Raw genomic sequence first — 14056 nt, forward strand, 5'->3', positions numbered from 1 at the left:
GGAGGAATAATTTAAATGATCAGAATTTGCAAATACAGGCTTTTATTGTACATGCAGACTTTTTTTTTTGTTGTTCTTCTGTACCTTACTAGCCTTCAAGAACTTACTTAGCAAAGATAGAGAGTTTGAATATTTGAAATTCAGTGATTCAAAGAAATCTTTTATGTTTTGAAAACCCTAATCAAATTTAAAGCATTTCAAGTCCTGATCCAAATGGAAGACCAAGGCAAATACAATACAGTTACCCTAAAGTATGCTTAAAACTATTTCAAGTCTAAAGTGATATTTGCTAATTAGTCTGGTTTTTTTAATTTGAAAAGTATAATTAACTGCCAGAGAAAGTAATTTGTCCTTAGTATTTTATAACTAATAGGTTTTAGAGCAGGGTTTACAAGATGGTAGTTATCCCTATCATTTTTTTTTTTTTTAACGTTTATTTATTTTTGAGACAGAGAGAGACAGAGCATGAACGGGGGAGGGTCAGAGAGAGAGGGAGACACAGAATCTGAAACAGGCTCCAGGCTCTGAGCTGTCAGCACAGAGCCCGACGCAGGGCTCGAACTCACGAACCGTGAGATCGTGACCTGAGCCGAAGTCGGACGCTTAACCGACTGAGCCACCCAGGCGCCCCTATCCCTATCATTTTTAAGACAAACTTTTGAGACGTGGAATAGAAATAGATCAACAGCACAATAGAAAAAGACAACAGTAGATATAAATAAATAATTCAAAGATGAAAGAAAATAATTCACAGATGAGAGAAAAAAACAAATGGCCCTTTTATGTAAGGGAATGTAAATTAAAATATGAATGATAACTTCTTTTGGTTCTTGGATTGGCATGGATGAGCAACCCTCTTGTCTGCTGCTTATGACCACTTAAACTTTGTAGTCCATTTTGGAGCATGAGTTTGGTGCTGTTAACAGTTAAATGTGTACACCTTTTGACCCATCGGTTAAATTTCAAGGAATTGTGTCCAAAAGAAATATACAAATACACTAAGACTCAGTATAATATTAAGCCATTGGAACTTACCCAAATGTTAATCAGTGGGAAATAGGTTAAGAAAATTATGCTACCTACATACATGGAACTGTTAACCTGGCTGTAAAAGCAATGAGATTGATTTCTATGTAATGATAAGGAAAGATACTCACAGTATATCAATTGAGGAAAGATCTAGGAGTGGGACATTAACTTATCAGCATTACCTGTGAAAATGTTTGAGGTCCCCCTCCCTTTTCTAGAACTGTAAAACAAACATGTACTAGAAGTAGAAATATATTTTTAATCTACAAGTTTTTTAAATGACAAAATGATGCTGTGTGAATGGAAGAGTACACATTGTGTTATTCCATTAGGTAAAAGGTAGAATTTGCTAAAAAGAAAGTTCCAGCATATAAAGTGAGGCATTTGTATGCTCTTGGCCATTTTAGACCCTAACTATCTGGAACAACCATATTGCTCTTGCCAATCGTTGCTAACTTAACGTCAGAAAACTTTCTGACTTTACTAGTGCCTCACAATTGCTGATGGAATACGACTGACATGAGCTGTGTCATGAAAGGTACCTTATGAGGGCTTTTAGTTCTTCTCTTTCTATTCATTGCTAAACATAGATCTTCGTGAATTTGGATCTTCTCTGGCCCTTTGGTCTTTAAGCACAAGGAATAGGGTTCCAGAGTTGAGAGTAGGAATTCTGCCACAGAATACAGTGAGGGGCAGTAAAAAGGACCATTATATTCTAATGTTTTTTTTGAGAGAGAGAGAGAGAGAGAGAGAGGGAGGGGCAGAAAGAGAGGGAGACACAGAATCTGAAACAGGCTCCAGACTCTGAGCTGTCAGCACAGAGCCCTACATGGGGCTCGAACGGCGAGGTCATGACCCGAGCCTAAGTCAGATGCTCAGCCGACTGAGCCACCCAGGCGCCCCTGGACCTTTGTATTCTAGAACATGAAGGACAGGATACTACTTTTAGTACAAGGAATAAGTGAAGCCCCTCTACAAGAAAAACGAATAAAGCAGTAACTTCAAATTACAGTTACTTGTATTTTTCATTAAATGTAAACTATTTTCTCTTTGTGTACTAGAAAATCGGGAGACTAGGTTTTCCGTTTTGGATCCAATACCAGTAGTTAACTTAAGCACTCATCTCAACAAGACTTAAGTCTTCATATAAGTGCTAGCTTACCAGATTTCATTACAGTTTCCCAGATTGTTATGAGTTATCGGCCTAGTATGGTGACTTTCTGGGAATTTTGAAGGTGATGGAGTTTGTCTTAGCAATGTAGGCAGTTTTAAGAACAGGTGTCACTTAATTCCTCTCTCTGCTGTGTTTGTTAACCTCCACTTCCCGCTACCTCTGGTTCTTTTTGTAGGGGGTTGAGAAAAAAGTTACTCTTAGTATGGAGGAAAGTTGAACATACATGCACGTACACTAAGGAGAAGGAGCAAATGCAGACAGCGATAGACTAAAGGGGAAAGTGTATTGGCAGGGTGAATGGGAATGGAATCAAAAGCATTGGTCTTAGGCAAGACACATCTTCCTCCTGCTAGGAGGAGATAACTGAGTAAAGCTGTAGTTTGTTTTTTCCTCATCAGCTGGATGAGCGAAATTGAGAAAGTTGTCATTTTCTTTGAGAAACTCGTCTAGAGAAGAGCTGCTAGGGACGGAGGAGAAAGAGGAGACGTAGATAACCTGAGGGAAATGTTGAGGGTTTGGAATAGACTTAACTGGGGAGTAAATGAGTGAGGAGTAAAAGGAATGCCCAGGACTGTAGGCCCATTTCAGGTTGAAAATAATGTCTAATCTCTAATCAGAGAACAGGTCTCCAGAGAATTGGTACTAAGGGCAATTTGCGGTATTTGTGTAATAAAACAACTGTATTAAAAAAATGTTTGCTTTCATTCTGGCCTCTATTCCCCTGTATTTGAAATCGCTGATGTTTTAGTGTATTAAGAAACTCACCTTGCCTGGGTAGTGGAAAAAGATAGTAGTTCTGGTTCTGCACAGGACCCCTTGTGCATTATGACACGCTTGACTCTCACCCTCCCCAATTCTTAAGTAAATAATTATTCCATGACTCATTAGATGTACTGATAGTGTGAGGGCCCAGAATACTAGAGTTATATTTAATCCGCTGTCATATTTTCTTTGGATATTAAAGAAAAAAATCATTTGGCTAATGTGGGCATATCTATCATTCAGCTTAAAATTAACCTTAAATGTTAAGTGGTCACTAAGGCATTTATAGCACAGCTTTTTCAGACTGTCTCAACTGAGAAATTGTTGAAACATGTTACGGTAACTTAAAAGTGGTAAAAGGATACATTATTTGTGTGCATTTTAGGGTTTCTGAAAGAATATTTTTCCAATGAAGAGGGTTTTCTCCCTGTGAAGAATATTCTTCACACTTGATGGATGCTAATTTCTTGTTTAAGTATACTTAATATGGATCATTGGCTGTTTAGCATCTCCCCTTTCCTTTACGAAGTGTAGTAAGAGGCCTGTCAGACGTGCCGGGCAGTCATGTTTGAGAGCTGTTTGTTTTCTTCCATAGTAAGTCTCTTCTGGGGAGGACTGCTGGTGTGCTCAGCCCTACTTGGGACACTACCTTTCTCTTTTCTTTCAATGGGCATAAGCTCTCCATGGTTGGTTTTTGCACAGTGTGTATAGAATTAAGAGAAAACAAAAAGATTTAAAGCTATAATATAAAGGTTCAAAGAACTGCTATTTAGGTGAAAGGTTGACAGACTTAAACTTTTCTTGTTCTCTCTCCAGAAAACAGAGAATATGTATCACAGCAAGAGTTTCATTGGGTGTAAGAGAGCGTACTAGAATACGTGCTGGAGTTCTGACACGCATCAAAATGTAGTAGGACCTATGAATTCAGTTTGGTTTTTGTGAAGTTTGTTATTTATATTTTAGTATTACCTGATAAGTCTGATTCCATTAAATTGTAAGGGATAGTCCCAATACTTCGTTTAACTGCTATTTTCATAGGGAATTTTACTCTGCTAGTCATTCATCGTTGGGACTTAGAATTTTTTTTTTTTTTACACAGAATATTGAACTAGGTTCAGAGGTTCTTTGACAAAAAAGTATTAGTAAATACTGTGAAGCGCTAATGTCACTGATAACAGAAATAGAATTCCCCTATGCAAATGAGAGCTTCCATAAGAACATGAAGCATTTGGGGTTTATTACATTATTTTAACTTGCTGGTTCATTCCACTGTATTGAGTGAGGAAGAAGGCACAACTGTCTCTTGAAAGTGTTTAAGAATTATCTGAGGATTAAAATTTAACTGGTGCTTCTCAGATACTTTTTTTTTTTTTTTTTTTTTTTTTAATTTTTTTTTTCAACGTTTTTTATTTATTTTTGGGACAGAGAGACACAGAGCATGAACGGGGGAGGGGCAGAGAGAGAGGGAGACACAGAATCGGAAACAGGCTCCAGGCTCCGAGCCATCAGCCCAGAGCCTGACGCGGGGCTCGAACTCACGGACCGCGAGATCGTGACCTGGCTGAAGTCGGACGCTTAACCGACTGCGCCACCCAGGCGCCCCTCTCAGATACTTTTATATTTAATGGTTCTCGTATGAGAGATCTGTCACATATTTGAACAGTTTACATGACTTTGTAGCCTAACATTTCAAAATGCCGAATTTAATATTAAAATGAGGATATTTTAGAAGCACTCAAATGAGCAATTTTAAACTTTGAATCACAAGCCTTTTGGCAGGGGTAAAATCCCTTTGAGAGTCTAAAGAGCCCTGGGCCCTCTTCTCAGGAAAATCTGCACAGAGTTTTGCCTCTAGTTTTAAGGGGTTTGTGGAGTCCCTAGAAATCCATCTGTGGACACTCTAGGCTCAGTTTAAAACCTCACCTCAGGTTACCTCGTTGACATGAGAAACTTGTATTTACATAAATTTGTAGGCATAGACAGTTGACATCTTTTTGGAGATTTCTTTATAATCTATCTTGAGGATTATTTAAAAAGTAATATCCTCAGTCTTAAAGGCATTGTCTTTGGAGTTTTTGTTGTTGTTTTTTTTCTTCTTGTTCTGTTTTTTTAAAGCTAAGTGAACCATGAAAAACCTCCATTGCTACTTAAAATACCAAATGGGTGACTGCTTTTCCACTACTTCTTGGGAAAGATTTTCCTTTAGGATCTGTAAAAGAGTTTATGGTCACCTTAGGATGTAACGATTTTCATTAACGGATTAAATTCCTTTACTTTGTGTAATAAAATCCTGACATACTTGAAGACTGGCGGGAGGTAGTGTTCTAATTGAATTTTCAGTTAACTCAGTACTGACCAGATGACTTTACACCGAAAATCTTTTCAGCCTGTTAGTAAATACAGTGCTTTTGGATTTTGTAGGACATAGGTCATTTTGATTATCATTATATGAGGTTTTTAAAAGAGGAATCTGAACTCCTTTAGCACTGTTTATAAAGCTAAATATTCAGCCATAGACCAAAGAACAAAAACAAAAATTTAAGTTTCCATTTTCCTTACTGTGCAGTAAACATTCTAGAAATCTGATTGTGTCTCTCAGTTTGTATACTGTATAAGAATATATGCATTTCTTTTGTAGCCACGTCATGAATATTTTAATGTCCCTGTGTACTAAATGACTACTCATCGTGTATGCAGAATTGCACAGAGGAAATAGAGAGCTGATATACTTATGAAAGAAAAGGCCCTCAGCTTGGTGACTGATTATCTTGTATAATCATTTCAGAATCAATACCTTCACCGTTGTAATTTTTTTTTTCCTGTCGTCATTTCTCTGTTTGATTTTCATTCTATATATGATCTTGATATAGTTTATTCCTGCTCTCAACTGGTTTAATTTCTTCTTGAAATATGGCCTATGAATGTTTTGAGTAGTATTTCACCTTAAACACGTCCATGATTCATCTTGTAAGAGGAAACGTTAGCAATCGTTCAAGTTTTTACCAAAGAGCATATAGCAGAAGTGCTACAGCAGAATAAACAGTGCCGTAACATACAGTGTGACTTGGTCTTCAGATGTTGGGGGAGAAAAGAAATTCTATTTAGTGTGACCGTATTACAGCTCTCTGTGAGCTAATGTATTCTGACGTATCACATAAAAGTATATTTGGAAATAATTCAAGAAAGTAAAATCTGTACTATTACATAATATTTAAGGGTGAAACATTCACATTTCTTAAGTTTGTAATGCCATGTATATTGGATCACATTTGTGCCACACAATATTGAACGGTCCCTTTAAGAATGATCAGAAAACTGTGTTAGAAGTCTCTTCTACAGTATCTGTTGTTTAATAGGAAATAACCTTTTCAAAATGTTAATACTGAGTTTGTTTATATAGTTAAAATCCTAATAGTTTAAATACTAGTATTTTACTAGTGATGGTTTTATAATATATTAAGTCTTCATTTAAATACTTAATGATTTGTTAACTATAGTTTTATATTCTAAATATTAAGACTTAATATTGATTATGGTGTATAGTTTTAAAACGTGCAACTTATTATAAAAGGAAAAGTATCCAATAATTCATTGCTTATATGTAGAGAGTTTAAAGCCTGATTAAGTAAGCTATCATTAAACCAATTCAAAAGATGCTCAAACAGGTTTACCACTGAAAGACGACCTATGAAAGTGTCTATTAGGCAGGTATGCAGACCAGTTCTTTCCATTCTCACTGTACTGCATGACATTTGAAGCACCTGGATGGGCTATCAAATGAGAAACTTAGCATTATACCTTGAAAGCATTGGGAGACACTGGTCTTTCATTTCCATTTTTGTCCTCTGCCCCTCCCCCAACCCTGCAATATGTTATTCATCTGGTTTTAATGCTGAATATGCATTGTCTCATGCCTGTTTGCTTTGGATGCTGTGTGCTGAGCTGTAACAAGATGTTGCTTCTTTTGTTATTTGTATACAGCTGCTTGCTTTAAATTAGTAGATTCTGAAATCGCTTTTCTTGCACGTCTAAAATAAAAGTATTGCATGTACTTTGTCTCATGTGAATGACTTTTTTCTTCTGCATCCCTTTTGACAAATATATTTTACACTTTAGTTTTTCCAGGTAATTTTATTAAACATATTTAAAAAACATAAAAATGGTTACGCTGGCAAATTCTGTTCAATGTACAGTTCAGGACTGTTAAGTATATTCACGTTGTGCAGGTGATGTCCAGAAATTTTTCATCCTGTCATACTGAAACTGTAGCCATTAAACAACTCCCCATCCCTCCCCTCAGCCCTTGGTAACCACCATTCTACTTTGTTTCTATGAATTTGATTACTTTAGAGAATAGTTTTTCTAGGTAATTTTGAGCTACAATTTCAGTGTGAACATGGCAAAATTACATTTTATATTATGAACACAATTTGTAAAAAAAAAAACAAAAAAACTAATGTACAAATAGTACAAGTCTCAAGGAATCAAATAGGTAACTGATTGCTTTTAAGTAGGCCTTTTGGAAAGGACATATATTTTAAATAATGCATATGGGACACGTAACATGGTTCTCTTCAGGAAATGCCATAGAGGATTACAGGCAGTAAGGACATAGGGGAAGTCTGACCAGCTCCGGGGAATAGAATGGGAGTCATTCTTACATGGATAAGTGAAGAATGTTACCTGCATGGAGTTCAATGTAGCATCTTTTAATAAATGCATTAAAGGCTATATGGTGTTTTTAAAGACAATTTAACATTACAGTTGACCTTTGAACAACGAGTGGGTTAGGAGCGCCAACCCTCCCAGGCAATTGAAAATTCACATACACCTTTTGACTCCCCCAAAAACTTAACAGCCAACTGTGGACTGGAAGCCTTACCGACAACCTCAACATTCAGTTAACACCTCGTCTGTATATGTATTATATACCATATTCTTACAGTACAGTAAGGTAGAGAAAAAATGTTCAGAAAATCCTAAGGAAAATAGAGTTACTATATGGTAAAAAAGTCCGCAAGTAAATGGACTGGTTACAGTTCAAGGCCTAAAGGGAAACGATTGTTTTTAAATTGTTTCCTTTATTTAAGATATATGTGATTCAGATGTCAGTACAGTATATGTAATGTCTGAGGCTAAACATGAGAAGTGAAAGAGACTGGCTTACATGATTCTTGGGACTGTTGCATCTTTCCATTAGACTTTCTTTAAACTGTAGCGTGAAAACTCTGAGACCTGCAAATAAAAGAGAACCTTTGTGTGCACGTCACTCAGCTTCAGCAACCACCAGCTCAGTACTCCTAGTACTACGCCTGTTTCGTCATCCATTTCCCCCACCCCCATTTTTGCCTCAGTATTTTAGAGCAAGCCCTAGACCTCTTATTTCATCTTTAATCCTTCGATATGTATCACCAGGAGAAAGAAGTACCACAGTCCTCCCCCCGCCCCCAAATTTGACAGTAATTCCTAATACTTGTTCCTGGTTCAATTTCTCCTAATTGTTGAAAATGCATTTCTATACTTGGTTAGAACCAGATTTCCAACAAGGCTCACGTGGTATCTGGTTGATGTCTTTTAAGTCTTTTCATCTTTAACAACTCGTCTGCTTTTTTTCCTTGCCATTTTTTTTAAACTGAGTCACCTATGTTGTAGAATGTCCTCCAGCGGGTTGTAATCTTGTGGCGCTGTTTAACTTGTTTGCTTATCCACCATATATATTTTGATGTGTAGCCTGGTTAAGCTGAGGTTTCGTTGGGGGGAGGGGTGGCGAGGGCAAGAATACTTCAGAATTTTTTTCTTTAACCAAAGCTGATTTCTTACCCACTTTTCATTAGTAAACACACCTACTAAAAGGTTACCATAAAAACTTTATATGCAGAGTTGATTTATAGTACTTTATTTAGTACTAAATGCTAAATACCTTCAGTTAGGTCTCAGTTGTGTAATGTTATCAGTTGACATTTTTTTGAGCACTTTCTAGAAGTCGGGCACTAAGCCTTCTCCCTCAAATCTCTATATGAAGGTAAGTACTATCCAAATACGGAAACAGACTAGCGTTTAATTTACTTAAGATTATTCCATGTGCTGCTTTACATGCAATTAAATCTAACGTGTGGATTTGTGGTTTAATATTGTTCTTTTCCTTGTTTTGTGCTGTACCATAATTAGGATGCAAAAGTAAGTTAATTTGTTATTGGATACTAAAAATTACGTTTTCTCCATTAAATTCTAGTATGCCTTTTAACTACAGAATTATTGCAAGTAACCCCTGAATCTGACCTGGTCCTATTTTGTGATGTGCAAAATCAGCCACTTTGGAATATTAATTTTTTTCTAGATATGCCTGCTTTGTCTTGTCTTCCTTTGACATTTAAAAATGAATATTGATTGTTACATAGGACAAAAATGCCTTTGTCCCCAGGTATTCTTTCTGTGTTGCCTCACCAAAGCCATTGGTTGCCTTGGAGAGGTCTGGGAAGGTGAGTTTCTGAAGCCATGCTGCTGGGGACAGTTAAGTTAAAAACTGAGTAAAAACTCAGAGTAAGACATTTCTATGAATACACATGACCAAAAAAAAAAAAAAAAAAAAAAAAGGCCATGGGAAACACCATTATGTGAAGATTCAGAAGAACTTGGGGTTTTCCCTGCTTTTTATTTAGGGGAGGTTTTGAATTTTAACACAAAGATAACTTACTTTTCCTGCAGCTAATTCAGTAGCAATGATTTCCTAAATTGCCAGCAGGCTTGACTGCTTTTTGTGTTATAGCGATGGTACCCAGCACATTGGTAGGTTAATTAGTGAGTATTTAATGCATGCTGAAAATACCCTTCTGTGGTCTTTTGGGGTCCACAACCCTGAATAACCGCCTGCTCTCGGTTTTAGACTGTGCCCAAACCAATGAACTGCTTGCATTGTTCTCTGAAACTTGCACATCCCTCCGTGTCAATTTCACACTCTCAAGCTTCCCCGGATCTGCTTACCAGAGTCTCACATTTTCCCTCCACAGGAAGCTGAAACCCCACGTAGTGTTCTTGAAGAAATTGGACTGACATAACTCACCTCCCTTGTTGATGACTTCTTGTGACATTTCACACACTGTAGATGGTCACTGCCTTCATGTCCATGTTAGCTAATGGTATAAGATGACGTCTTGTCAGTATTACTGTTTTGCTAAGCTGCTTCATTCAGGCCTACACACACACAAAATTTTTTTAAAGGGAACTTTGGTTAATCAAGTGATAACTTAAGGGACTTAAACATGAGTTAGAATGATGCAGAAAAAGAAAGGTACCTTTTCTGGATATTTTAGTTTTTAAATCTGTTTCTCTCAATCTGATTATGTATCTATGAGAATGACACAATTAGGCAATCTACATTCATTAATTACGGTCTTTGGCAAAGGAAACTGTTAAAAATTATATGAAACCTGGTTATATGAAACCAAAGACTAGTGTGGGACATTTCAGTATATCTGAGGATAAAGGGAATTGATACATATCAAATGAATTAAAATTTAACTGTTTATGTTGAAACTTTAAAAAAGAGAACCAAATTTATACCAAAGACCCTCATTGGAAACTACATACTTAAAGGGAATACACAAATGACTAAATTGAAATGGTGTGTTTTACACTAAAAAATCTTTCCCTGGCATTCCAGACCTGGGACGAGGAACAGAGAGCGACTAATAGTGAGCACGTTATTTTTAAGGCCAAGGAACATTCAACTCCTGAGACAGATTTTTTTGTGGTCATAACCATGTAGTGACTTAGATGGTTTTTGATGCCCCCAAATAAAAAAGGAAACATAGACGTAACCTGGATTTCTTCATAACAGTATCTTACAGAAAACATGTTTCTTCTCTTCACAGAGTGTTGCTTAAGTCATTGTTTAAAGCACGAATATTCCTTCCGGGGTGCTTGTTAGAGCCAAATTTATTTAGCTTCCCTCCACTTACAAGTGCTGCAAACGTTAGGGCAGCTTCATTCCCTTCCATGGCACTGCCTAGTTATCAGAAATCTTCTAAAAGCAGACACCACCTTTCATATAAAAGTGAGAGCCGAATGAGGTAAAATGGCATTAGTGGGCCCTATATTTTTTAAAGCTGTACAATTGTTTCAATGTCACTTTTATACATACTTCTGTGTATGTAAACATGTCTTCATGGTTTACACTTTCATTTGTATCTGCTGGGCTGGATTAAGCTTTGTTGTGATTGTGACCAATACATATTCAGGCCATGTTAGCACTGTCTTATCACATCACCAATTGGTTGTAATAAATGTTCAACGTATACCACTGTAGTGTGTTTTTATCTTTCTCTTTGCAAAGGTTTATCAACTATGGGGAGCTGCTTAAAGAGTTTTACATTTTTTCAGTCAAATGTCAAAAATTCATCTCCGTTTGAATGCGGTTGCTAAAAGCACACACAAGATAAACGGTGGAAGATGTAAGGAGTCTTCATGTACTTCAAGCTCATTAAAAAATAATGTGGATTCCATGCTGAGAGCCTATCCACACATTTATTTTCAATCAATAAATGCCGCTTTTAAAACCTCGATGCAGTTGACTTTTCTACTCTTTCTGAGTGAGCAACTCTTGATTACTCCAGGTAATGGAAGGTACTGCACATCAGCCACATCAGCCGGATCGCCATTCCCCCCAGCCCTGGAGAGGCTAGCACACTTGCCAAAATGAACTGATGTTTGCAAACTACTGCCTGATATAAGCAGCAACTCAAAACTTCGGTTTTCATGATAGTTAAGGGACCCCCTCCTAAGTGCAGATGGGAAATGTTACATACTAAAGCAAGGATAGTAAAGAACAAAGGATCAACTACCATCAAGTTTCTAGTCTGCTAAAAAGATACTTGCAGACTTAGTCTCCAATACTCAGTTGGTTTATTCACTGGAAACCGGCCTGATGGGCTTCTGCTGGCAACGTAGAGCTGGAATTTTTAAATCATAAATAGAAATCACGTTATAAATTTAAAAAACAGTAATACATTTAAGTTCAAGATGCACACTTGAACGAACCAGTCAAGTGGTTTAAAAACTGCCCTTTCCCTCCCTCCACACAATGCCCATGAATGCCCAAGGGAAAAGACCCCATCACCTCATGATTACCTCGAGCCCAAGCTGGTGTTTATCCCGATTTGTCCTCCCTGATCCGTGAAGGCTATTCAGCTCGGAATACCACCTTTAATTGTGTATATCTTGACTATATTTAGGAAAGTACTGAAGAACACTGGATTTAGGGATAGTTATTCTGCATTAGTGAGTCCAGTAGATAATGACAGTTTTCAATCGTTTTTAGGGTAAAGCAAGCATTTAAAGCATTGAACAAATCAATTTGTAAGGTAAAATGACTTCTGGACCATACTTTAAAAAATTTTTTTATAATGTTTATTTGTGAGAAACAAAGTATGAGTGGGGGAGGGGCAGACAAAGAGGGAGACAATCCAAAGCAGGCTCCAGGCTCCGAGCTATCAGCACAGAGCCCAACACGGGCTCAAACCCACGAACTGTGACATCATGATCTGAGCCGAAGTCGGACGCTCGACTGACTGAGCCACCCAGGCACACCTGGACCATACTTTCTTCCATAGACTACATACTGAAGAACTCATTTTTTCGTTGTTGTTTTTTTTTTAAGAACTCATTTTCAACAGATAACCACTCAGAAATCCCAATCTTGAAATTTCTTTTCCTCTGTTGGCTTCAGTATTTTGTGCACCCTTATTTCCAAATCTCAAGTTGCCAAATGCCACATACTCTGAAATTCAGTATCTCCAGTATGTCAATGGAAAGGTTACTAAGGAAATTAAAAACATATGAAGTATGAGAGCATCTTTTCTTCTTTGTGATCTGAAATCTAAGAATGGTATTTTTTGGCCTTAAGCCTTTTTTTTTTCTTTAAACAGGTCTCTGACCATTGTTTTTTAAATGAGAATTCCTTTAACAGTAGGCAGCAGCAACGATCCTGATTTTCCTGAAAATGACAAAAATAGGATTTACCTCTATATAAAGAGCTCCCCAACACACTATAAAAAAGATGAACCCCCCCCCAATGGAAAACCTCCACCTGAGAAGGGGCTGTGAATAAGGAACAGGATGGAGAGGAAAAACTGACTTTACCTTTCAAGCACTTTATTTAGTTCTTTAATGTTTATTTTTGAGAGAGAGAGAGACAGAGTACAAGCGGGGGTGGGGCAGAGAGAGAGAGGGAGGCACAGAATCCGAAGCAGGCTCCAGGCTCCGAGCTGTCAGCACAGAGCCCGACGCAGGGCTCGAACTCACAAGCCGCGAGGATCATGACCTGAGCCGAAGTCGGACGCTTAACCAACTGAGCCACCCAGGCGCCCCTCCTCCCTTTAAGTACTTTAAAGCAAAGTGAGTTTTAAAGTCAAAAAGCTGCTCAGCTATTGCATGTAGAGAAATCCAATAGATTATTAATAAAGGGCAAACAACCAGATTTAACAGCGATTAAATACAGAAAAAGTGTCTGGCTTAACCAATACATAGAGAAACAAAGAGTTAACCATAAAATTTACCAAATTGGCAAAGATTAAAATTTTACCAAATTGGCAAAGATTAAAATAACTTGGTGTTGTGGGAATAGAAAAATTCATTATTGAAAGAGTAAAATTTTTGCAGCCTTTCCAGAGGGCAATTTGTAAATGCTTCAGTAGTCCTATCTCTTGGTGTAATGTAATTTATCCTAAGGAAACCATCAGAAACGTGTGAAAGTATTTAAGGAGATCCACAGCAGGATTGTTTAGGATTCTTTTAATCGTGCAAAATTAGGGAGAAGTTTAAAATCCAACAATTAGGGATATGGTTGAATAAAACTGATAGATCCGCACCATGCAGTGAGAAAAGTAAGAGGGTTGACAAATTATGAGGTTTTGCATAGGAAGAAAAGCATATTCAACTGCAGCCACATATGATCTCTGTGTAAAAAATATTTGTACACATCCGTAAGAAGAGGAAAAAGACTTAAGCAATGCTCCAGTGTTGGTTATCACCAAGGGTTAGGATTACAAGTGATCTTCACATTATCTATACATTTTGTGTCTTCTATGCTAAACA

At 37.3% G+C, this 14056-nt stretch overlaps 1 protein-coding gene across 6 annotated transcripts in view; it reads left to right on the top strand.

Moving 5' to 3' along the window:
- Window positions 1-11261, top strand: part of AP1S2 (adaptor related protein complex 1 subunit sigma 2) — a 28527-nt gene extending 17266 nt beyond the window's left edge. For 2 of the 6 annotated variants that reach the window (XR_014136675.1, XM_081792584.1), the window contains one exon: window positions 9973-11261. Coding sequence is in view for 4 of the 6 variants with exons in the window: in XM_081792584.1 (XP_081648710.1) it covers window positions 9973-10020 (48 nt within the window). In the remaining 2 variants the exon portion in view is untranslated. Of the gene's footprint in view, window positions 1-3781; window positions 3872-5603; window positions 7022-9386; window positions 9445-9972 lie in introns of those variants that run through there. The other 4 variants (XR_014136676.1, XM_081792582.1, XM_081792583.1 and 1 more) reach the window with 4 other exon arrangements.
- The last annotated feature ends 2795 nt before the right edge of the window (window positions 11262-14056 follow it).

The sequence above is a fragment of the Panthera onca genome, chromosome X (assembly GCF_046562875.1).
Source record: "Panthera onca isolate mPanOnc1 chromosome X, mPanOnc1 haplotype 2, whole genome shotgun sequence".
In the NCBI taxonomy this organism is placed as follows: Eukaryota; Metazoa; Chordata; class Mammalia; order Carnivora; family Felidae; genus Panthera; species Panthera onca.